General features: G+C 41.0%; 1 protein-coding gene across 2 annotated transcripts in view; it reads right to left on the bottom strand.

Moving 5' to 3' along the window:
• GPC6 (glypican 6) overlaps positions 1–26903 on the bottom strand; it is a 1107056-nt gene that overhangs the window by 89834 nt on the left and 990319 nt on the right. For both annotated transcript variants that reach the window (XM_045978183.1, XM_045978184.1), the window contains exons 5-6: positions 18637–18767; positions 206–349 (exon numbers count right to left, since the gene is read on the bottom strand). In XM_045978183.1, the coding sequence (XP_045834139.1) occupies positions 206–349; positions 18637–18767 (275 nt within the window). The remainder of the gene's footprint in view (positions 1–205; positions 350–18636; positions 18768–26903) is intronic.

The raw sequence follows: 26903 nt of genomic DNA, 5'->3' as shown, positions 1-26903 counted from the left end.
ATAGTGATAAGATGCCTTAAATAATCTAATTCATGACCTAAAAGGAAGATCTCATTATTTTTCAATATTCTAATTAAGACCAGGAGCAGATAGAAGAAGGAGATGACTTTTACAACCAACTTTTTCAGAGTCCCATCACGTCTCCTGAAGAATAACCTTGGTAACAGAAAGTGCCCACAATGGCCATCAATCTGAGAGAACTCACCAGCCGGTCCAAGCTCGTGCCTGCAGCAGTCGTGGGTCTCTCCTCAGGATTGTAAGGCCTGAACCGCGTATTAAAATTTTCAGGAGCTGAGCGAGCAGATCGGAGGGCTGGAGCAGGTTTGGGTTGGCCACACCCCTGAAAGACCTGCAAGAACCATTGAAAGGTTAAGACAGTTAAACCAGGAGTTTCTTCATGAGATCACGGTGCAGAAGCAGGCAACGCAGTGGGTTTCCCATTTTTCACGGGACCCTACCTCGAATAAACTCTAATCTCTAAATTTAAAGGGGGGACAACTGCTAATATAATAAGAACCAACTAGACAGATGTAGGGTGCCTGACTCTATGCCCTGACTCTTATTTTCAACACATACACTCAGTCCTCGTTATTTACGGATTCTGTATTTGCGAATTTGCCTACTCGATAAAATTACTTTGTAAGCCCCAAATCAATAGTCATGCACTTCTGTAGACGTGGGCCTCCATGTAGAGTGGCCCTACCTGCATGGTCCCAGCTGAAGCTGAACGAAGTGATTTTCTGCCTTCTTGTTTCAGCTGCCATCCTGAAAACAAGTGTCCTTTCTGCGGCCTCTTTTGGGCCCCCTCTTTCGAATTCTTATGCTTTTACTTGGCAATGTCCCTGTTTAAGATGGCCCCCCGAGCTCAGCGCTAAAGGGCTTTTGGCTGTTCCTGAGCACAGGGGGCTGTGATGTGCCATATGGAGAAAATATGTGTGTTAGATAAACCTTGTTCAGGCAGAAGGTGTAGTGCACCAGGCCCTGAGTTCAATGTTAATGACTCAACAGTATATGCTAAATAAGGTGTCTTTAAGAAGAGTTACACATAGGTTGCCTATTGGTTGGTTGGCGAAAAGGAGGCTAAAACCTTGCAGGAGCCTAGCCCTGTCTTTCCAGCAATTCAGTATTTGCTAATTCCGTATTTGCAGCCACTTTATGAAACATAACTACCACAAATAATGAACATTGACTGTACTAAAAGTAGGAATTGCGATAGCTACATGTCAGGACTAAATGAACGTGACTGAGATGTTTTCATGTACTTGAATCTGCCATGCGGCAAATATCCAAGTGGGATTCCTGGGACGGTGACGGAAGTATTTCGTGTCCAGCACCCAAGGCCAAATAACCTGGGCGGCCCCGCTGTGGATAAGGAAAACCCGTACTTGGAAGAGTTCTTTGAATACACTCTTTGGAGCAAAGATGTAGAAATAGGACAAGGCAACGTGGTGAAAAATCCCTAGAAGGACAGCTCCTTCTAATTTTGTTGTTGACAGCTGTTCATGTGACAGTAGCTGGGTTTGCTGTGGGAAATCAAACATTTTTGTGTAATGATCTTAGGGATCAAGCAGTCAGCTCTTTCCCACAGTGATTTCTCTCAGGGTGGGGTGGGGGATACTTCTTTGGCTGTTTTTAGAAGCTTCCTACTCTCTGTTGGTTATCAAGAAATAATACCTTTACTAAAAGGACAAAAACTCTAGTCACATTTTCAGGAACTTTCGATGAAGTTGAACTTGACGTTTCCTCCATTTTTCTACAGAAGCGGTGATTCTACTCTTTGCTACTTATTTCGGTTAGCTTTCTGGAGCTATTTGTGTTAGCTAATTCTTTTTTATTTTTATTTTTATTTTTTTGAGACTTTATTTATTTATTTGACAGAGAGAGAGAGAGAGCACAAGCAGACGAAAGGGAGAAGCTGGCTTCCCACTGAGCAAGGAGCCCGATGTGGGACTCAATCCCACATGACCTGAGCTGAACCCACTGAGCCAACCACGTACCCTGCGTCAGCTCATTCTTAACCTGCATGTGTGCATTTAGAATGCATGCATGCCTTTCGGTTTTGTTATTTGAATCTGCTTTACTCTAAAATAAGCATTTTTCATCAGGCATATTATAGGATTCCACTGAAATCCACAGAGAGCACTCCAAGTGCCATTCCCAATGACAAATTCCATCTCGAGACACAATCCATTCGGTGTTACCACTGCAGCTAATTTCTCTTCGGTCGTATTCAAAAGTTCTCCTTCAACTCAGCATTTCACGGAGCAGGAGCACTTTGTCTTGGCATACTTCGAGATCGGTCTTAACACACTATTGATTATTCTTCTCTCACACAATTTCTGAAGCTGATGGTGTAAACCAGCGTGATAAAGATAGTGGGCCCTTTTCTCCCTAGTGCCTAAATCACTTTCCAGTGGCAAGGTCATTGCTGATGGAGGACATTAACATTTCCAGAGCTCCAGGGTTTTGTTGAGTGTGCTATTCCGGCTTGCTCCAGATATGACAGCTGACTTTTAGAAAGTGGAAAGCCTAAGGCAAAACAATGCTAATAGCCTTGCTGGGGATTTCTTGAAGTCGGGGCACTGAAAGAGTTAACAGACCTTCTTAATTTGCTCTTTGGGAAAAATCTGGCTCCCCGGTTTAAATTAAATCAAAGGAACAAGAAATGCCTGGAAAGAATATTAGAGCCCAGGGGAGATAACTCATCATAACAGACAAACCTTACCACGTGTTTGATTTTTTTTTTTCTTTCGAGAGTGTTAATTATACTGAAGGTGAGTTAAGTCAATGTAGTCTAGAAGCCTTTTGTTATTTAGATCAGGTTTGGATTCTTAAGGTGGCTTGAGTGCAGACATTGTCGAGAGTATGATCCAAACGGAAGAAAACACTGCCCCGTAATCATGATGGAAAGGACACCTCACCTCAGAATCAGCCGGAGACCTACGGAAAAATCTGTCATTCTATGAACCTTGAAGGTCCTTCAACAGATTCTAGTTCAACCTTAGGCAAAAAGGCAGGGTTGTAAGGAGACCCTTCCCTGTGGAAGGGACATGCCAAGGGGTCAAGAGTTGGTTTTTGGAACTTTATAGAATCTGAATGGAAGAGCTGGCGAGGAGACTGGCATCTCCATGTGCTCAGGAAGGATGGAAAGCCCTTGTCTGATTCTCATGGCAGAGACTGTACCGTAAGCAGCCTCTATCCCCTCTATCCGTCTTTTTACTTAGATGAGTCACAAACTGAAAAGCAACGCCTTCATGTATCACACGTGCAATCTTTTAGTTAGACAACATGTTTTTAAAACCTGGGGTTTGGGCCCCTGGGTGGCTCAGTTGGTTAAGCGACAGCCTTCGGCTCAGGTCATGATCCTGGATTCCCGCGATCGAGTCCTGCATCTGTCTCCCTGCTCACAGGGAGTCTGCTTCTCCCTCTGACCCTCTCCCCTCTCATGCTCACTCTCTCTCAAGTATATAAATAAAATCTTTAAAAAAATAAATCCAACCTGGGGTTCATGGAACGGATGATGAAAGGAATTCTTACGCAGGACATTCGGATCGCCTCCGACCATTTTCTGAGCTTACTGTAGCCGCGGTATTGTGAAGACAAAGTTCTGTGGCTTAGTCTAAAGGGCTAATAAGCCTTTTTCCTGGTGTTTTAGAGCACCCTAATATATTGTGTTTGGAATAAGGGAAGAAACAGATGAGGGATAATGTGGGTCAGTTAGGTGAGAGGTTTAAATGAGGTTAGTTTCCATGAGAATCAGTAGATCAAGAGTCTATGCTGAGGGGTGGTCAGTGCTGGAGATGTAGGTCTGGGACACTAGCCTAAGAGGGTATTTATAGCCCAGGGCAAGTATGTGGATGGGTGGGAGGTAGGGCTGAGGACAGCCAGTGCCATGCCAACATTCAGGTCCTCCCTGAACCTCAGTTTCCTCCTCTGTCCAACGGGATACTAATATTATTCCCCACACTGTGATGATAAAATGCAGTACGTAAGGCAGGAAAACAGAAATCAGCATCTGGAAAAGTAAGGGCTTGACAATAATTAGCTACTTAGATTATTCTACAACCGTTTTCTTTCTAGTTTTGTTTTCTGAGTTAGGACATTTGAGGGGAAAAAAACATCTGGGCTGATGTTTCTTCAATGTTTTCCCTAAAATAATATTTCCAAGGGTTGTTAACAGTTGTTACATGAGCAATAAATTCCATGCGTCCAAGTAAAGTTGGCGGGACTTGGTCATATGAATGTGTGTTCGGATTCATCAAAAGGGAGGTCCTTTGCAGTAACTTGAAGTTTGGCCACAGGATCCCCAGAGGGTGCGGGAGGTTCTCCCAGATGGGGTCCCAGGGAACACACCGTGGGATGCTCTGTGAAGTCTGCTCTACCTGACCAAGGGAAGTGGTTCACATTCAGACACATAGACTTAGAAGAATTTGTGAATCCATTCCACCCTTCACTATGTTCTTTCTCTCTTTTTTTAGATAAAACAATTTTTTAAAGTTGAATTGTATTTGATATATGTGATTATATAGTTTCAGGTGTACAACATAGTGATCTGATATTCTTACTCACTGCAAAATGATCACCTCGATAGTCTAGTTACCACCTGTCACTATAGAAAATTATTACAATATTATCGACTATATTCCCTATGTTGTACTCTATAACCCTGTGACTTTTTTTTTTTTTAAATAACTGGGCATCTGTCTGTCTTAATCCCATCCACCTGTTACACTCCCTTTCCTTCTGGCAACTATGCTTGGTCTCTGTTATCTATTAGTCTGTCTCTGTTCTGTTTTGTTTGTTTTGTTTTCTAGATTGCACATATGAGTGAAATCATATGGTATTTGTTTTTCTCTGTCTGATGTATTTCACTTAGCATAATCCCTCTAGGTCCCTCCCTGTTGTGGAAAATGCAAGATCTCATTTTTTTCAATAGCTGAGTAATATTTATATATATAAATTTATTTTTATATTTATATTCATACATACTTATATAATATATAAATATAATATTTATATTTTATATATAAATTTTATATATAAATTTATATTTATATATAAATATAATATATAAAATTATATATTATATATAAAATTATATTTATCCATTCATCTATTGATGAATAGTTAGGTTGCTTCCATATCTTAACTATTGTGCTGCAATAAACATAGAGGTACATATATATTTTCAAATTAGTGTTTTTGTTTTCTTTGGATAAATACCCAGAAGTGAAATTCCTAGATGGCATGGTAGTTCTATTTTTAGTTTTTTAAGAAACTCTGCACTGTCTGTAGCGGCCGCCCCAGTTTATATTCCCACCAACAGTGCCTGTGCCCTCCACCACTTTTAATTCAAGAGAAGAAATACGATTTTTAAGACACTAAAGGTCTTTTCTTTACAACAGAACAGAAGTTTCTGGAGAACACAGGTGCAGGCAAGCCGCCTCATTGTAGGAACGTATCATTAGCTTTATTCCTTGAAGAAATAGGATCAGTATTATCTTCTGCCTATCTTCCTCCAAGGGATGTTGTAAGAGATAACTAGATGCAGTGGTTCCCCTTATTCACAGGGAATATGTTCCAAGACCCTCAGGGGATACCTGCAACCATAAACAGTACCAAGCCCTATATATACGATTTTTTCCCTATACATACATACTTAGGATGAAGTTTGATTTATAAATTAGGCACAGCAAGGGATAAACAACCATAGCAGACAATAAAATTGAACAATCATAACAAAATACCATACTACAAGTTATGTGAACGTGGACTCCCTCTCTCTCAAAATAGCTTATTACTGTGCTCACTCATTTTCTTATGACGAGGTGAGATGGTAAAAGCCTACACGAAGTGAAGTGAGGTGAGTGATGTAGGCATTGTCACGTGGCATTAGACCCCTGGCGACCTTCTGATAAAGGAAGGTACGTCAGAGGGAAGATCATCCGCTTTCGGACCACGGCTGATTGCAGATAACTGAGACCACGGGTAAGGGGGGGGGACCGCTCACTGTAATCCGGCGAAGTATTTGGCCGTCCCACTATAGATGGATGCTGCAAACGCACTACGGAGTTATCCTTCCCGCTTAGTGGGCTTGCAAAAACTGTGGGTTTGGGAAAGATATCTGGCTCGTGAATTCTCTCTCTTAAGAGGATTACTAAAATGTCTCAGAAGTGTGCTGGCATTTTGAGATTAGAGAAGCTGACATTAAAGATACAAAGTTCTGAAAGGAGAGACATTTTATTGTTCCGGAGAGGCGAGAAAGAGAGGAAGGTGTGGTGATAACAGGTTTGAGTGCTGAGTCTTAGATTTTTCAATATAAGACATTTTCCTTTAAGAACATCTCAGCATCTTAACATACTTCCCTTAAAATAAAACAACACGGTGTGCACTTTTTCACAAGCCCCCATAGCTTCATGCCTACATCTCTTTGTCTTCTCCGTGTTGATTATACATTCACAAAAGTCATTACTGGCAAGCTGATAAGCAGTGGCTGCGGATCAATTCCGTCTCGGCTCTGGTATTTAAAAAAAAAAAAAATCTATCCTTTCACTTTCTACTCAGTGGGTTCCTATTGTGGCGAGATGTTGCTGTTCCCATATATCATTCTGAAATTTGCAAACAGAGCTCTCATCTTTTATATTAACATGGGTGGCAGTGAATGCTACCTAGATTTAATTGGACCTGATATTTTGAGAGTAAGTCATGTTTTATTTACTTATTAGATTCTAATTTATATTACAGTGTTAATGAGTGAACTGTCAGATGACCACTTGGGGAATTCAGATCTATCCCGTTCGTTCCCAAGGAAACAGAAGCGATCATATCTGCATCAGCTCTCTCTCTATTTTGGCCATTGTTTGCATGAGAGACAGCTGTGGCATAAGAAAAAGGTCATGGGCAGGACTCTAAAAGCCTGGAGTACCACCTTCAGACCTTCTCCTTATACCTGTGTGACCTTTGGGTAACATGTTTTCCCCAATCCTCAAGCATGCTGGGAAGATAAAATGATACGATGCTTTGAAAAGACACTGAAAAAAAAAAACAAACCTGAGATATAGAAATGTATAATCTTAACTGACATAATCTGTAATTAAATAGCACAGTAATGAATAACAAATCAGATCTATGGATGATACAGAGTGATCCATGAATCATTTTTTATGAAGAATTGGGTCTTTTACATTTTGTTCACGACTATTGCTGAATCGCAGAATCTGTAAGAGTTCCTACCATATAGTATGTGCTTTAAAAAAAAATAGGGAGTGAAAGATTATGGATAAATGAAAATTTTAGTTATAATTTCACCCTTTTGCAAACATGTATGGAAGGCAAGAAGCAGACAGATTTGTGTAAGGCAGGATCAGAAAGAAAAGAGAACTTAACACTTATTCAATGTCCACAATGGGCCAGACACTGTACTGTGTGTTTTATGTACTCTGTTCCAAAGAATCAATTATCTCTTCAAAATCAATTTAACATTTCTTCCTCAGGCTTCAGAAAAAACAATGAATCATCCATCTGCGTAAAAAGCTCATTTGATATTTCCCTTACTCCGCTTACTGTGCCAACTTAGAGAAAAACTAAATCAACAACTTTGTTTGAACTGATAAATAGATCCAAAAAAATCCTGTTTCTTGGTCATTTGGTTACAGCTACCCACTGTGCTTGAAGAGCCAGTTAGAGAGCCAAGGACTCTGTGTATAAAATAGTCAAACTTGGCCCTCTGATGGCTGGTAGACAAGCCGAGTTATGGGTCCTGGAGATCACATCTCAAGCAATGGCTATTGCTTGTAGCAAAGGGGAAGGCAACTCGGGCTGTTTGCAAAGCCTCCCATCTCAAGTAATGGCTGTTGCTTGCAGCAAAGGGGAAGGCAACTCGGGCTGTTTGCAAAGCCTCCCATCTCAAGTAATGGCTGTTGCTTGCAGCAAAGGGGAAGGCAACTCGGGCTGTTTGCAATGCCTCTCTTCCTGATTTCTCCACCCTGTGAAAATGGTGAGGAGCACCACCTGCCCATGGCTGTGGTTGTACTATATGTGTCCCTGTCCTCCGGGTCCATAGAGCTGGCAACCTTTTCTTGGAGAGGAAGTGAAACATGTAGACTGAAATGGATGTGTAGGAGATGTCTACATATCACTAGTAAATAGATGTGAATAACTTAAAATATTTTTTAAACCCCATTTCATTAAAAGTAATAGCAAGAAAATCCACATCATCAACATGATTTAAGTTTAAACCAGTACCCTAGAGCCTCATTTTACACATTTTTTTTTCCGGTTCCTAATAGCATTCTGCTAATATCCCATGAAGAATTTTCCTGAATATAAACTTGGAACATCTTAATAATGACTTCTTTCTTTAAATATAAAATTATTACGCTGATTATGTTAACATTTTAAACATCGAGTATTTTTATTTGGTTTTGTTAGTTTGCCAATTTTCTTAAGGATTGATATTTTTAAAAAAACAGATTTTCATCCTAAAGTCTCACATCAACCTGCTCTTTTCTTGTGTTCTTTCCTCCTCCTCTCCTTCTCTCTTCTCTTCCTATCTCTCTTCCTCTCTTTTTCTTTGCTCCCCGACTCATGGTTTTCTTTTCTTAAAGAGATCACAGTGGTCCCTTAGCCAAGTTGTCTGGCAAATTCCACATGGGTCCCTGGATGGGCTCAGGGCTCCGTGAAGAGAATTCTGGGTTATACTGAATCAAGTCAAGTCATCAGTGTCAGCTCTGGCTGCTTTTCACCAGCTTCAATTTTCAAAAGCCAGCTACCATGTCAGTTTTAAGGTTTTAAAAATTTACTCCTGATGCTTATGCAGCTTGGTTCCAGAGTATCTGTGAAATGTTTTGCATACGTCTTAAAATTGTTTCTTTAATAAAAGCAAATTCGTTCCACTGGCTTGAGAAGATGATTTTTTTTTCCCTTGAAGGATTTTCTTTCCTTAAACAGCAGAACACCTTCATATTTTCTCCCCAGTGGTAAGTAGGGAGGAATCACAAGAAACTGAACAAAGCATATTTTGAATGTGGTAGGAAAGAAATCTTAACCTTCTTGGTCTGGCTAAATGATGACTTCATATGCCCTTTGTTTATGAGTTTAAAGCAATTCTTTAAGATCATTTTGCTGAATTTACATGAATGTGTCAATTTCATCAGCCTGGACTGTATCATTCATTCAACCCAACATTCTACCAATATTCATCGAGTGTTATTATGGACAGACACAGGTGCTGAGGATATGCCAACTGGACATGTCCCTGCTTTCATGAAGGTTCTGGCAAGAAGCCTGACAATTGCATTGTGATAAATGCGATGGGGACACCCATGAGAGGCAACTAACCAGACGAGAAAGTCAGAGAAGGCTTCCTAGCGTAGCGGTGGTGTGCTGGAACAGGCTCTTATGGGCTCCCAAGACCCCCTGTTAAATTGTCAGGAATTCTGCAAGTCAGTCATTGAACAGTGATTACTAAAAGTTACAATGTATGAACTTAAAATTGTATACATTATACTGAAAACAAAGGTAATATATACTCAAAACTCATTATTTCCCAATTCTTTACTCTTATCTATGATCTTGAGGTGATTTATGCCAATTATATCCATCAGGGGGAAACCTTCTATTGTGGCGTGCTACTCCATGTTCAGTGAAATCACGACGGTAGCTTGAAATCACCACGGTGGGAATATTTACACAACAGAAATTGGCAAATACGGCCCACTAGCATGTTCACTGCATTGAGAGCTGGATGTGCAAGGACTCACCAGGATACCACTGACTCTTGCCCAGGAAGTGAAGAAATAGTGCCTGGCAAATGGTGTCTATTGGGTGTTGGGCATGGAGAGGGCAGGATGTTCCAGGATGAGGAAACAGCCTGGGCGAAAGCATGGAGGTGAAAGAAGATGTTCTTCTGAGCTCTGGAGCCAAGGCTGTCTCATATGTCTGGGATATACAGAGGTTGGTTCTCTTACCTCCTACGTGAAAACATGTAGTAGGACTCAGGCTCTGTTGGTCTTAGTCCTGTACCTCCACAGCATCTAGTATGGTGCGAGGCAGATCATCAGTGCTTGAGAAATGTTTGCTTTCATAATCCCAGGCGTGGAGAGTGGGGAGGGTGGCCTAGAGCAGGGTGGCAGGCTGAGGACAGCACTGTGCCGGGGCTACGTATGGGCTCTCGTCTCATGACAACAGGGGACCATGGAAAGCTGGTAAGCAGGGGAGTAATGGGAACGTCTTTGCATTCTGAGCAATCCCTCTGGTTACAGTGTAGAGGGTGGAATGGAATGTGGTAGAACCAAGGGTAGGGAATTAATTAGGAGGCTCTAATCCATGCGGGAGATGATAAGTTTAGGGTTGCTGGCTGGGGACGGATCAAAAGAGATTGAGGGGGCGCCTGGGTGGCTCAGTGGGTTAAGCCTCTGCCTTCGGCTCCGGTCATGATCCCGGGTCCGGGGATCAAGCCCCACATCGTGCTCTCTACTCAGTGGGAAGCCTGCTTCCTCTTCTCTCTCTGCCTACTTGTGATCTCTGTCTGTCAAATAAATAAAATCTTAAAAACAAAACAAAACAAAACAAAAAACAAAAACAAAGAGATTGAGAAGGAATGTTTACTGGGGTCCATCATGGATCAACCTTGAGGGCGAAGGAGAAAGGGAAATTCATAAGTCAGCTGGGCTTCTGGCTACGAGTGGTGGTGGCAGAGGGGGCCACTCTGGGACAGTGAAATTTGGGGGAGGACACGAGGGCAGTTTTCGACAGGGTTATTGGAGGTGGTGGTTGGAGGTGTGTGGCAGGCTGTGGGATAAATAGGTGTGATCAGGACAGTAGTCCGGGCTACGAGAGATTTGGGATATCACCACAGCGAAATCAGAATGCTGTGTCCGAGGAGGTCCCACACTTCTCTGCACAAGAGCTCTTTTTGTCACCCAGCCCCATGAGCCACATGTTTTAAAGACATGTTGTCTAGCCAACAGGTTATGTGTATTAATAAGGAGATGATTGATTTTCACTCTGTAAGGCAGCTAAGCTACTTGGCTGGTGTTTTAGGATCTATTCTGGGATAATGAAGTGAAATGGAAAAGATATGCAAAACGGGTCAGAAGAAGAAGACTGACAGAAAGCCATATAATTCAAAACTTGCTGGCAGAACGGGCTGCTGTAAACACACAAAGGTAGCCCCTCTATGGGTTTCAATGTAGACTGGCTGGGGCGGTGGCCCTCTGGATCCAGCAAGATGGCATCTCCCTGGGCAGAAGAAAGCACTCAGAGCTAGACTTAACTGTATTTGTGAGGCTGGGTGCCTGAACTCCTCCAACCCGACCATCGACCAGTGGCTGTCCCTGGGAAGCATGATTCTAAGGAAGTTCTCCTGTTAAGGCAAGAGGATGTTGGAAGAAGATATTCAGGTGCGCGAGAGGGCATCTTCCTCTAAGAACATTCTAAATGTTAAAAACTGAATTGAGTTTCAATCACTTATTCTTGAGTAGGCTTCATTGAGTGTAGTCTTCTCATGTTTTGCCCTGAAGTTAACGTGAAAGAGAATCTTAAGATAAATCTCCAAAGGTTAGAGATAATCAGGAGTTTCCCTTTATCATCAAAAGGAGGGGATTTTTTTTTTTCTTTTTAAATCCTTTTTACATGGGAGGAAAGTTAAAACTAGTTTGCTTTGGATGCATTTCCTCTAAATGCATTGTAGGCACTTTTCTCAAACCTTCATTTTGCTTTATAAGAAAAAGGTGTCTCTTTTTTTCCTTTCTTTTCTTTGTATCTAGCATCTAAAAAAATCTGGCTCTGTTACCCAGTGATGTCACAAACAGGAATAGAACAGATTCTAGCTTTCTGTATAGAAATGGAGAAATAAAAGAATAAAAGATATTTGAAGGAGGTCACTATTCCTTAGTGAAATAGTATAAGGAAGAGCTGACGGGCAGAATATAAACTTTGAAATCTGAATAACCAGAGAAAACTATTCTGAGGATTCTGAATCGAGGCATCATTGAGAACTTGCTCTTTTCTTTTAAAAACAAAACTCAAGAAGAAATCGAAATAGAACTTTTATAAATAGTATGGCCATTTACTTTTTTCTCAGAAATCAGGCAGAAGGAACGGAACCACTTGTCATTGCAGCAAGACAATTACGCCTTTAATGTGAGACGGATGTGACAATAGGCAGAAGCCACTGACATTCCCCTAAAACCTTTTGTTGCACTGGTACCAGGCAGAGAATCCAGTAAGTTGTTGACCGTCTTGGTCCAACTCCGCTATTCCCTCGAGCCACCTTCCTTCTGAAGGCTTTGTTCATTAGCTGTTTCTTCAGTGTCAGGCCATGCCACGTCCAAGCCATGAAGAAATATGTGTCCCTTCAAGGTCACTCACAGCCCTTGAAAATAACCCTGAGCACGAGCACCTTCAAGGGCAGGCGTGTATATCACCCAACTGCTCTTCGGATCTGAGATGCTAAAGATAACCTCACAGACCATCACGATGAGGCAAAACCAAAGAGCCAGTCAATATTCTTTGGGATTCACACATCGTAGATATTTTCAATAACAGCAATTAAAATATTTCACTTGTAAGAGTAGTTTCGATTGGATATATTCCAGGCTAAGCATTTTACATAGAAAATATCATTTTACTCTCAAACACCCTATGAGAAGGTACTACCAGGATTCTCATTTTTTCAGGTGAGTTCATTGTGTTTAGCTAGATAATTTGCCCCAAATCCCATAACTAGTAAAAACCAGATCCAAGGTCTGTCTGATGTCAAAATCTGATCTTAAAACCTTTATGTTATTTTTTTTAAAGATTTTATTCATTTATTTGACAGAGAGAGATCACAAGCAGACAGAGCATCAGGCAGAGAGAGAGGGGGAAGCAGACTCCCTGCTGAGCAGAGAGCCCTATGTGGGGCTCGATCCCAGGACCTTGAGATCATGACCTGAGCAGAAGGCAGAGGCTTAACTCACTGAGCCACCCAGGTGCCCCAAACCTTTATGTTATTTTAAAGAATCCTAGGCTGACTTCAAGTACATTTTAAGGAATTTTCTTTTCTTTATTGTTGAAGTGTCTCTGGCTTTATACCTTCATGTTCCAAGTTCAACTCAGCAAAATATATTGCTGCTTCCATGTGTAAAATGGCATGTTAGCATGGCCCTCTGTAGAATGTTTAAGCACAAGTAAGATGTAACTCCTATCCTCAAATAATTTATAACCATGGGAAGGAGAAGAGAAGGATGCAAATAACCACAACTCAAGAAATAATATGCTTCCTGTCTTAAGAAGGGCATGCATAACCGAGGTACTCAAAGTAAAGAAAACACTACTGGAATAAAAATATATTTATTTGAACTAAATTCGAAAAAATATCCTTGGATCTGAATGAAGATATTTTCTACACGTGAATTCTCAAGATATCACTTATGCCTGAATGTTCTAAAGAAAAAAGATCCAGAGAAAAGAAAAATATCTGGATGCTAGAAAAGGAAGCCTAACCAGTCGTGAAAGAGACAATGTTCACAACACTCTTAACTGTTTAGAACTGAAAAAGCACATTTCAAAGAACCCTTCATTTTATAGGTGAGAAACTGAGAGCTACTCGCTAGAGGCAGATAATACTACGTTATTCTTTTCCACCCTCTTGGGTTTCTTTCCTCCCTTCCTTCTTCCCTTCTTCCCTCCCTTCCTTCCTTCCTTCCTTCCTTCTCATCTTTATTTGTTCTGTAGATTCAGAAAGAATTGTCTGGAGAAAATTAAGTACCTGGAAGCCACCCTACTCTTCTGTAATGGGTTCTACCCTTGTCTGTAATAAGTATTAATTGAATGGATGGTTTCAATTGGAATTTAATAAGGCTTGCTTCTTAATTTAGATTATATCTGACAAACCAATCTTTTCCTGGATTAGGTTTGAAATTATTCCTAATACAGTTAAATTATATCAAGTGAGATCAGTTTCATCTTCCCTGATAGGATAAGAAGGAGACTATCAATACATCTGAAATTCATAGGCAGAGACTCGGCAAGTTTTGCTTTCTCTTCCCTTGGAGAATTTACGCACACCCACAAAGTTCTGCAACTTGGGTGGGTAACAGAAGTGGTAGAATAATGAGGGCACTTTGCTGTCTGTGATGAAGATTGGGAAGTTGGCAAAGGTAAGAAGCTTGGTTGGGACTTGAACAAATAGCACTTGTTTCTCCTCAGAACATTCCCTGTGGTATGTTTTAGGCAATAGCCCTCCCTTAGAAGTCTGGGTCCTCTGGTGCAAAAGTTTATGTGGACCAGGTGGGAAGACATGTATTGAGAAAACAGTGGCATGCTGGGAAAATCTTTCTTTGGATCAAACCATTTGCAGTTGCCATCCTAAGTCTGCCCCTTATTCGTTGCATGACCCTAGGCAGGCTACTCAATTCCTGTAAATTTAACATTCTTTACCTGTAAAATCAGGAAATGGATGCTCTACAAGATTGTGGCAGGGCTTTGAAATAAATATATAAAACATCTAGAAAGAGATGGCATGGGGAAGAGGATCTGTTTTGTCTTCTACTGTTTTCCTCATGCCTGATACATGATTGGGGGTTTGTTGAATGAATATACTAAGTGCTCAACTATTTGTGGTCATGATGATCATCATTGTTACTATTTGTCAAAAGTCCTTAAAAATGTGCTTTTGTTCCCAGTCCTTAAAAATGTGTAATACACATATATAATGATATATATTATATAACATATAATATCATGTTATACAAAGAATACACAAACCAAGAGTTTGAAATAAGTGCCATAATGTTGTTACCAAAATTTTATAACTTGATTATACAACCTGGCATAGCCAATCTATATATATATATTTTTTTAAAGTTTATTGATATAAATGATCTCTACACCCAACACAGGTCTCCAACTCACAACCCTGAAATCAAGAGTCTCATGTTATTCTAACTGAACCAGCCAGGTACTCCTAGCCAATGTATTATTATTTTTTTTTTTGGAAGGAATTTCAGTGTCCCTTACACCTAACAGTTTAGCTATGGGCTAAATAGGAGGAAAAGGGATCTGATAATGTGTAATAAAACAGACCTAAGACAAGCTTGGAGCAGAAGCATAGTTCATGGGAATGGACTTTTCATTGGTCGGTAGATCCTACTAAATCATTGATCAGTGCCTCGGTACACAAAATGAGCTGTCCTCTCTTGAAGATATGATGAGAACCTATGGCATTAGAGGAGGGAAATTTCATATCTGAAAACGTGGTGTGTTCGTTTTCAGCCTTCAGATAGAAAGAGGAGGGCAAAAGTAGACTTTTATGCTTTGTACTACCAAAACTTCAGGAAAGCAATACATGATGAGGCTCAAGACGAATGATTTCATTAGAATTGAGCATGGTGGGAAGTACTTGGTATAGTTATGAAGGGGATCAGACAGAAAGGCAGACAACTTGAATCCTTTTGGCTTTGCCTCCCTGTTTCCTCAGCTTCTCATGAAGGTTTTACTGAAAGCCTTTGAGCTTTCTCTTAATACTTGATCTATTCAACAAATATTTACTGAACTCAGCCCTTGCACGAGATTGGCTTCAGAGGCACCCTTGTTGTTATAATGCAATGATCTGGCAACATGGGTCCCGTCATCAGAACCCTCCTCTGTGTATTCTTTATGTGCCATGAGGCCCCTGTGCATTACTTCACCTTTCTAAGCCTTGGTTTCCTTATCTAGAAAATAAGGGGGGAGGTTCTAGCTCATCACAAATATTATGTGTTTTTTTAACAAGTATTGTTATAAATATTATGTAATATAAACCACATATCGCACAGTGTAGTCCTTTGAAGAAAGCATTCAATATATGATCTAACAGTTATAAACACCGTTGCTTTTCCAAAAAAGGTTCTGGAATGACTGCTAATGGCAACTGGTGTAATAAAGTAAAGGATCTCCCAAGGAGGAGTTGCCAATCATGTCCTGGAAGAGTCATTTTAATTTGTAGGCTTTGCAGCTTTCATGATGTCTGCCCACCTGCCTCCTCTACCCTCGATTGGGAAATTGCTTCTTGCCTCACTCAAAGGCTTATCAGAGTTTAAGAAAGCCTCTTTATGCAAACATTCCAGACGAAGTAGACATCTAGAACTTCTAATTCAGTGAGGCTGTTTTGTTTTTTTTTAAGATTTTATTTATTTATTTGACAGACAGAGACCACAGGTAGGCAGAGAGGCAGCCAGAGAGAGAGGAAGGGAAGCAGGTTCCCTGCTGAGCAGAGAGCCTGATGCGGGGCTCGATCCCAGGACCCTGGGATCATGACCTGAGCCGAAGGCAGAGGCTTTAACCCACTGAGCCACCCAGGCGCCCCTCAGTGAGGCTGTTTAGCGAGGGTGACTGACGGTTCCCTTGAAAAAAGAAAAATACATGGGGTGTCTGGGTGACTCAGTCGGTTAAGCATCTGACTCTTGATTTCAATTCAGGTCTTGATCTCAGGGTTGTGAGTTCAAGCCTCGAGTCGAGCTCCAGGCTAGGCATGGATCCCACTCAAAAAAAAAAAAAAAAAAAAAAGTAAGTTGGGGGGGTGGAATACAACCCTCTAGTTCTTAGGAAATATGTAGATTTCATACTTTAGTTCTTGTATAATTTCATGGATGTGGCTTATATGGATAGTAAAACAACCTATTTCCAAATTCCACCCAATAAAGCCTCTTGCGGAATATACCCATTCTTTCAGCAAATCCTATTGGTGTTTCCTGCTAAATGTATCCAAATTCCAACCACCTGTTGCCTTTCCGCTATGGTCAAGGCTGGCTTTGGTCCTTCCCCATACCCTCTTCCACATTGTAGCCTGCCTCCTAGCCCTCTGTCCTGTAGAGCCTGGCTGCTCTCCTTTCTCTCCTTCCTTAACTCACTCCCCTTTGTCCTGTGTCAAGATTACCAGATACATTTTTTTTTTTGTTTCTAGCTCATTCGACATTTTTTTGTCCTGTTATTTTATGACCTGCTATACAATATCCTCTCACATGAGTGCACCCTTACATGCCCTGTATTATTTCTACTCTTGATTCTGACATTTCTTACAAAGAAATGTGTCTTTTTAAGAGCGCATTCCTTATTAACAACCCTCCTATTATAATGTAGTTGGACAAATTCCACAAAAATGTCTCATCCACATTCTGGTAATAAAGAGAGTCCATTTGACCTCTTAGAGGATTTTTAATAGAAGAACTTGAACACGTATGCAGATACTCCAGTGGAGATCCTTCTGAGAAGTGTGTGATGGTCGCAAACACCTTTTGTTCAAGTGCTTCTTACGCCCTCTTCTCTAGGGCTGTTTTGTATATCAGCAACCTGAGTGCCTGGTCATTCAAGCACGGCTAGGATAGCAGGCTCTTCAAACATGAATCTGTGTCTAGGCAATAGATTTGAGAGGGATAAATGATTGCTATTTTTCTTCCCAGGAAAGGAAGAAAATAGCTTTTTGTGGAAGCCCCAAATGTGCTCTTTCCCCAACGGGTGGTGGTCATTTGGGGTTACCCCAAGCTCATTAAAACCCAGAGCTAGGCCTGTAAATCTCTTGGCTTGTCCGTCTCTCAAGGAGAGAAAAAGGGACCAGGCCAGATTCTTTCTCATCCTACTTCTTACCAGTTCACCCCGAAAAGCCCCAAACTGGTTTGATTCAGACTCAGCCAAGGGAACCTAGTCTGATTCCATGGCTCTCTTTCTGCCCTGTCATTCCCCTTCCTCCCTTCACACATCCCCTCCTCTTTGATTATATCTGAAATCTCTTTCACAAAGGATTTTAAAAATCGAATCAAGCTAAGCACATATGTGCCCAACATATTTTTGTGTAAATGACTTTCAATTAAAATGCAATCACTCAGTCACCAACCAGGCTTAAAGGGCTGATATGGATTTGGTTAGTACATCATGACAGAGAGACCAATAAAAAGAACATAAGGGCTTTGTGCAGTCATCCTGGTGGGCGAAAAGGGCCGATGAAGAACAGGCTGGAGACCCTTTGCAAACTTCTCAATTTTGCCTAAAGCAGGTCCTGTTTATCTTTAACAGAGTGGGGGGACAAATAAAAACGGGGCACCTGGTTTTTGTGTTTGGCAGCTGCAACCTCAGAAGCCCTGTCTCATATGATTTATGAAAATGTACTTTTCTTCTTTTAATGTGTGCTTGACTTCATACAAAGGAGCATTTTCCCCCCTGAAGATTCATTAATGAGGGTTACGCCATAGTCTTAAAAAAGAAACGCAGATGAAATGTTTAATTATTTACGATTGAACATATAGAACATTTGCCGGGTTTGCACAGCTGAAGATATAATTAGAGGTTCCTAGAGAGAGAACGGGCTGAGGGTGTGCAGACGTTTCAAACATACTAGAAAGAAAATTTCCCCCAAATTGCTCACAAATGTGAGGGATTAGTCCATCTACCTGGGGCTCTCTGAAATTCCACGATTGAGTAGCCGAGAACGAAAAGATTCCTTCCTTTATCAATGCCATTTTGTTGGACGTTTTTAACCAAGTAGCCAATTTGTAGCTCAATAGGAAAAGCTCTCCAACAATGTATTAGAATTTATAATCCCAGCCCATGTATCCAGCTACTTCATTTTTTAGATTGCTGCACTTTCCTCATTCATAGAAGTATGAGGGATGCAAATACCTTTGCAGACACCTGCATGCTGTTCTCCTGCATATTCATAATGGCTTCGGAGATCTTGACATCTATTGGGTCCATGACAGACTCAATGTTGAATGGTCCTTCTAGTCGCTCTGCCACCAAGAGCATCGCATCTGTTAAAATACAGGAACATGATTTATATGAGAACAGAGGGTTCCAGGTGGTTACCCTGTGCTTAAGCAGTTGCAATACAACTGGTTGAAACATAACCATTCACTCAAAATTTTTATTTGATTTTATAGAATCTGAAATGGGATGGACGACTATCAAAGCAGTATTTTATATTTTTATTTCATTTGAAGATTTAAACTTATTTTACATATATAAAACCAGGCTTAAACATGAGAAAATCAGTTCATATTAACATTGTTGAATGTCTCTATCCCACGTTAAGTTAAACCAAAAGAACAAAATGAAGAACAAAACGATATTAGGTCAGGAATCAGCTACATTTCAAACATGGAGTCTAGACTCTTCTTCTGGAGGATGAAGAAAATTGAGAAAGTTGGAGAAGCGCCAGCGTGTGGATTTGGGTGCAAAAATGTCGAGACCCTATTCAAACCTATTTAAGATGCATGGAGCATTTCTAGATTCTCCAAGAACAGACCCATCCTTACTTTGCGCCCTTCTGCCTTAGCCCTTTGGCATCCTTTGGAGGATAGAGACATGTCTCTTACTTGGTTTTGTATGTTCAAGGCTTATTATGGTGCCTATCACATTGTAAACGCTCGACAAATATCTGTGAAATGAAATTGTGCTGAACTGAACTTTGGCTTGCGAAGCTTTAGTTTTCTGGAGAAGATGGTCATAGTGATATGTTGGCAGGAGGTCTGCCCGAGGAGATGATAGCCCTGAGTTCTGGGCCTTGAGCCATCAATAACTAGCAGAACATCTGCAGGGAGAAAGCCTCTGAGCTTATCTGGCCTCAGACTGGTGGGGTGTAGAAAAGGAGTCTCTCAGGGTCAATGGCGAGGGACATTCGCCCATTCTTGTGCCCCTGAAAACTGGCTCACTTCTGTCTTTAGTGTTCAGGGCACAGTTTCGTAACCTGCTTCCAGGTTGTCGAATAGAACTTTCTGTGACGATGATAATGGGGCTAATGAAACTTACCACGTGACTAGTGTGACTGAAGACTCAAACTGTTAATAAATTAGTTTGCTTTTAATTCATTTAAATGTAATTAAAAAAAATATTTTATTTATTTATTTGAGAGAGAGCCAGAGAGAGACTATGAACAGGGGAGAGAGGCAGAGGCAGAAGCAGACTCCTCGCTAACAGGGAACCCAATGCGGACTCGATCCCAGGGCAGATCATGACCTGAGCAGAAGGCAGATGCTTAACTAACTAAGTGAGCTACACAGGTGCCCTAATTTAAATATAATTTTAAATATTTAATTGAGACTACTGGCTGCCATATTAGACACTGCAGCCTATACTTTTTTAAAAATTAACAGATAATGTATTATTTGCTCCAGGGGTACAGGTCTGTGAATCATCAGTTTTACACAATTCACAGCACTCACCATAGCACATACCCTCCCCAATGTCCATAACCCAGCCATCTATCCCTACTCCCCCACCCCCCAGCAACCCTCAGTTTGTTTCATGAGATTAAGAGTCTCTTATGGTTTGTCTCCCTCCCAATCCCATCTTGTTTCATTTTTTCCCTCCCTACAAGCCACGACCCCCCGCCCTGCCTCTCAAATTCCTCATATCAGAAATAGCATATGATCATTTTCTTTCTCTGATTGACTTATTTCACTTAGCATGATACCTTCTAGTTCCATTCACGTCATTGCAAATGGCAAGATTTCGTTTCTTTTGATGTATCCTCGACTTTTAACATACAGATTCCAATCTTAGATTTCAAGTTTTTCAACTGCTAAAGCTCTTGGGAGCCAATCTTAAAACACTTTCCTTCTTTCAAAATAATACAAGTTTATTATCAAACACTTAAAAATACAGAAAAAACCCCAACAACAAAGGAGAGAAATACACCCATAATGCCACTTCCCAGAATAACACCCGGAATAGTTTGCTTTTTTTCTTCTATGCATAAATATTTTAAGCATGCAACTGGAAATATACCATCCATATATCATATAATTTGCTTCCTAACTGTATTACTAATGTGAAATGCTGTTTATAGTAGTAATTTTACAGTATTAGCACCAAGAAACCAAACTTTATTTTTATTTCATATCCAGCTATGCATGCTCAGTCAAGGTCCAACATCAAAATCTTTTCAGGGTTACAAGTAGTTTCCAATTAGTCTGATTAGAAAACTTTTAAGAGATGAATTCTTGTAAGAAGGATATAGTACTCTCTGGGAAGCAAAGATTCATATTTCTGGGTTTTGTGCACAATATCAGCTTTAACACCACCCACTGGCCATCTGCGCCCTATCTCAGAACCGAGTCTCTGCTCTACCCCTCGTAAAATGCTCCCGGAGTGAATGCACTCAGGGAGGTCCCCCTAGTCCACACAGATCTCCGTACTCTGTCCCATAGCATTCTTACTATGGGAAAGATTTTAAGTGTGAACAGACTCACAAAGAGCCCCTAACAACAAATTTTCTGTTTTTTTTCCCCCTTAGATAATGCAGACTTCTCTGTGTACGTCACAGCATGATCTTACAACAAAAGTAACAATTTCTCTGCATCTTACAGACCCAGCCATCTGGTGGTGCGGACAGAGGATGCCCATTGCAAGGTTGTAGTATTTTGATCTTAAAGAGGTTTTTCCCTTGGGCGTCTGGGTGGCTCAGTTGGTTAGGCAACTGCCTGGAGCTCAGGTCATGATCCCAGAGTCGTGGGATCGAGTCCCACATCAGGCTCCCTGCTCCATGGGGAGTCTGCTTCTCCCTCTGACCTTATCCTCTCTCATGCTCTTTCTCACTGTCTCTCTCTCAAATAAATAAATAAAATCTTTAAAAAAAAAGAGGTTTTTCCGTTGAAGGTTTTAAAAGGTGGCTAACTGTTGTCTGAAAGCTAATCTGTTTCTTTTATATCTCCATATGTGTTTTGTATGTTTATTAAAAATAATTCCCTTTCCCGTTAGACTTTCCAACAGGTTTCTTGATGATGATTAATTATGATGAATTAGCAAGTGTCTCTAGATGGGTGCATTCTGCTAGGAGAATCAAGAAACCTTGTACGGGAAAAAGACTTGGCCTGATGGAGTTATTCAACAAATGCACCTAAAGAAACTGAAACCATGGGACCCTTAACTTGGTGTTTTACAGACGTATTTGCATAAATCATAAGACAAAGAGTACTGGCCTGTCATATATTCTTCCAACATGAATGGGCTGACTTGAGGCAGTGCTAAGGTTAGCTCTCTGGGAAGTCTGAGAGCCACTGTGCTCCCCGCAGTAAGGACAAGTGTAGTGGACTTACTGTAGTGTCCCAGTTTGAAATTATGGGGTCCTCTCATAAAGCAGGGAGGGAGGTTTTTCTCTTTGGTGATTTCAGTCTTTTCGTTCCTGGCTCTTTCCCCAAGACAGTGCTGGCCTGTTAGCTTTCTGGGTCTGCAAACGCATCTTATCTTTTTAGACTCCAATCATGGTAAAAAGGCTCAGGGCGAGCTTCTCCAGATCATTTGCCTATGGAGCCTTGGGAAAAGGCAGTCTGACTGATGATCCTGCATGTTAAACCTAACCAAATGATCGCATTTACTCAAATTGCTTGCTCCTGGATTTCCACGTTCTTCTTCTTCTTTAAAAGATTACTTATTTATTTCCTTGAGATAAACAGAGAGGGGCAAAGGGAGAAGAAGAAGCAGACTTCCCACTGAGCAGGAAGCCCAACACGGGGCTTGATCGCAGGACCCTGGAATCAGAACCTGAGCCATAGGCAGATGCTTAACCAACTGAGACACTCAGGCACCCCAGATTTCCATTCCTTATCTCAATTCATTTACTTTGTTATAAAACTTAATTTAAGATGACACATTTTTGATGTAGGTAAGTATTTTTCTTTTAATTTAGATCAGCAGTCAGAATATGCTACTTTAAGCTGTTATGTGGTTTGGGCTATTACTAATGATGTATGTACTAGTTTATATATATAGTGTATACTAGTTTATGTATATATATTTATATTATATATATTCTTTATATTTAATATATTTATATTATATATTACTTATATATAATATATAAATAAAGTGCTCATTTTAATATATATGAATCAAATCATGTTGTACACTTTATAAATATATATTATATATAAATTAGTATATATACACACACACACTAATTATAAATATATATTTACTAAGTAAATTAAATTCCCTTTTGAAGACTCAAAAGTCAATGTAGAGGCTCAAAATCTCAGACTCATTAAGAGTAGTAATGTGCATATAGTTAACGATACTGTATTCTACACCTAAAAATTTGTTAAGAGGGTAGATTTTATGGGATGTGTTTTTTTACCAAAATAATAACAATGGGAAAGAGCAGTAATGTTTATCATGCTCATCAACTACAGAAGTAGAGAAAAGGCAACACTTCTACACTGTTGGTGGGGACATAAGCTGGTGCAGCCACTATGGAGAACAATACGGAGTTTCCTCAAAAGATGAAAAACAGGCCTACCATATGATCCAGTGATCCCATTTCTGGGAAACCAAATCACCATCTTGAAATATATCCGCAGCCTCATGTTCACTGCAGTATTGTTTATAATAACCGTGACACGGGAACGATGGATCAACAGATGCATGGATAAAGATATGGAATATGCATATCATTCAGTCATAGAAAAGGAAGAAGTTCTGCCATTTGCAACACCATGGATGGACCTTGAAGACATTATGTTAAGTGAAATAAGTCAGACAGAGAGAGAGACAAATACTGTATGATCTCAGTTATATGTGGAATCTAAAAAAAAAAAAAACAAAACCTGAACACATAGATATGGAGAATGGATTGATGGTTGCCAGGAGCAGGGATTAGGAGGTAAGAGAAATGGGTGGAGGAGGTCAAAGTGTACAAACTTCAGTTAATAATTCCTGGGGATGTAATGTACAGCCTCGTGACTGTAGTTAACAATATTGTTTTACATATTGAAAGTTGCTAAGAGAGATCTTAAAAGTTCTCATCACAAGGAAAAAATGTGCAACTGTGTCGTAATGGATATTAACTAGACTTATTGTGATGATCATTTTTCAGTATATATCCATGTATATATAAATCATTACGCTGTACACCTTGGACTAATACAATGATACACATCGTTATTTCTCAATAAAAATGAAAACAAAACAAAAACACATCTCCTTAAGATACAATCATCCCTCTGCCCAGTGCCCCTTTTTGTTTTAAATATACATGACAGGACTCCCCAGGGCCACAAAAGGAAAAGCAGCTTTTCAGAAAACACTTCCAGTATTTTGCATTTTGCTATAAAGGGGTAGGCTTACAGCTCTGGTCTTTGGGAGTCTAGTTTAGATACATCATGGAAGGAGAACATGGCAGCAGGACCAGAGCTGTTCAGTCCTGGGACTCTATCCATGTATGCCTGGAAGCCAATGGCCAGTCTCCCTGGACCCCAGAACTCAGATGGTAAGAGCGTCTGCATAGCCCACTGAGCAGCCAGCAGCATCCCTGCCTGACTGCTTAGCCCCCCAACAGCGGGGCAAGGCTGTCACCAGATCAGGAAAACCTTCTCTCTTCTTTGGGGCTGAAGGAAACCATCCCTTTCTCTCCCCCCAATACCTTTATGTTACCGAGACAGTAGTTGGTAAGTTTCTCTGCCATCAGTTAAGTCACAACATAGTCATAACTTTCTCCAGAGGCTGCCATCCTACGCTGTCTTAATTATCTCCATGCCTTTTACATTTTGAAATATTTGGAACATTATTTTTCACGGTGCTCTTGGAGCTGTTATCTATGGCCAATTAAGCCAGGTCTGTCCTGGCGTGTCTGCTAACGATCAGCTGATCCTTCTGCACATATTTCCTGTGCCGGCAGGGTTTGGATCTCTTTAAACAAAGGACTGTTGTCTCGCTCCAGCAGCATCCATAACTTCTGTTTCTAAGCGGAGGTGAAGTTTAGACCAGTTCTAGAAATAAATGGTATCACAGCACGAGGTTCTGAGGCGCAGAGCTGCGGTGACTGTGTTAGGGCAGAGGGCGTGCGTTGCAGCTCAGCCAGAAAGGTGCGCATTCAAAGCTGAGGCATCGGGCTGCAGGCAAAGCTGCACCTCTGGGTCAAGGCATTTTGCTCAAGTAAACACAGACTTCCCTATAAAGAGCGAGGAGACCTGCCTCTGGTTAGATGGAGTCAGGCGCTTGTGTTTCCATCTAGGACCCTCTATTCAATGCCAGAGATGTAACGGAGGCCACAGAGTCCCATTCTGTTCATCATGACCATGTCTTCCCTAATAGCAGTGGCACGAGGAAACAAACCAGAGAGTGTCTGGGAAGTTGGTAGCACAGTGCCTGGAGTACAACGAGCTCTCCACAAACGTTAGCTAATCCAAGGCCCTACTTCCGGGCAGAAGTGGAAAAGAGAGGACACTTGGTCGAAGTGTTGACAGCAATTGATGCAAGGAGGGAGAGAGTACATACAACACACGGGGCTGACTTGAAGCTGTGTAGCCGCTGCTCTTTTGTACGCTAAATCAATGTCTTGATAATAGCTGTTTTGTGATGGATGAGTTCATTACTGAGAGATACAAGACTGTGTTCTTTCCTCAGGATGCGTCCCTCTGCCAATGAATGATGATTACGAAGTCTTGGATGCCTTTCCTATTGAGAGGTGGGGTTTATGCCCCCATGCCCTTGAATTTGGTGGGGGGGGGGGTTTGTCACTGACAATGCACAATGGAAGGGACACAGCCCGTTTCCAGATAGGTACTGAAGAGACTAGAGTTTCCACTTTTGATTTCTTGTGAGACTACTCGGAGCTCACCAAGCTGGACTGGTCATGTGTGGGCACTCCAGATGACAGTCTCGGTGGGGCCCAGATTTCCAGTCAGCCTTCCTGTTGCAGACAGAATATTTGTGCCTCCCCTCCCCCAAATTCACATGTTGAAACCCAGTCTCCAAAGTGATGCTACTTGGAGGGGGACCTTTGGGAAGTAATTAGGACGTGAGAGCTCCTTGGCCCCTTCCATCACCCAAGGACACAGTGAGAAGATGGTTGTGTATGGAAGGAAGCAGACTTACACCAGACATCTCATCTCCTGGTGCCTTGACCTAGGACTTCTCAGGCTCCAGAACTGTGAGAAATACATGTTGGCTATTTAAACCATGCAGATTCTGGTATTTTTGTTACAGCAGCCCCTGTGGGGATAAGACACCTGCAATGGCACCAGACATATGAGTGAGGTAGTCTAGGACCTTCCAGACCCATCTCCCAGTGGACTGCCATCTAGTGACCCCAGCCAACACCATGGGGGGGGGGGGGAGCAGAAGAATCTGCCCCCTGAGCTGTACTTGAATTCCCGACCCACTATACTGTGATTTGTAATAATATGGTTGTTATTTTAAGCTGTTAAATTGGGGGACCATTTATTTTGCAGCAAAAGGAAACCAGAGTGACCACTTGTTTACAATATTTATAAAAGATTCCGATATTTTTCCAATATTTGTTTGATAGAGACCTAAATAGTCAGAATTCTAGTCGATTACTATTTGACCAATTGAACATTTATGATATAACCCTAGTTGACAGCTACTGAAACGGTCGAAAAAATACAATGTTGCCCTTAAGGGAACATGCAAAAAGAACTTGCTCTAAGTCTGCAAAGCACCACGGTTCAGCAAACGCACACCAGCTAGCCTCAGATTAGGATATATGTTTCTCCTGGGATGTGAGCGTGAGAGAGACTGAGTGAGAGAGGAAGCAGGTTTGGAAAAAGGCAAATATTCTGATTTTTTTTTCTAAGTATTTGACTTTATGAAGAGCAAAGGCTCTGACACAGGAGCTAGACCTTGTCTCTCGTCTCTGGATGGTTCTGGATCAAAAACTCTCCTGCTGCAGGCACTGCTACATGTTCCTCTAAGATAGAAATATTCAGTAGGATTTCCTATGATCAGATATATACTTTTAATTTATTTCTTGAGAAAAGGAGATGGAACATCAGAAACGATCTTACTTAGGGCTCCTGATTTTACCCTAGAAGGGAATGATTTTCAAAATGTTTTAGAGGAGATGAGAAGAGAACGTCTTTCTTTTTAAATGAGGTGTTATCAGTCCTTTCCTAAATAACGAGGGAGTGGAAATGACCTTGAAAATTCAG

This window comes from Meles meles, chromosome 14 (genome assembly GCF_922984935.1).
Source record: "Meles meles chromosome 14, mMelMel3.1 paternal haplotype, whole genome shotgun sequence".
Classification (NCBI taxonomy): Eukaryota; Metazoa; Chordata; class Mammalia; order Carnivora; family Mustelidae; genus Meles; species Meles meles.
The sequence above is the reverse complement of the archived record's forward strand: the minus strand, read 5'-3'. Positions and strand labels throughout refer to the sequence as shown.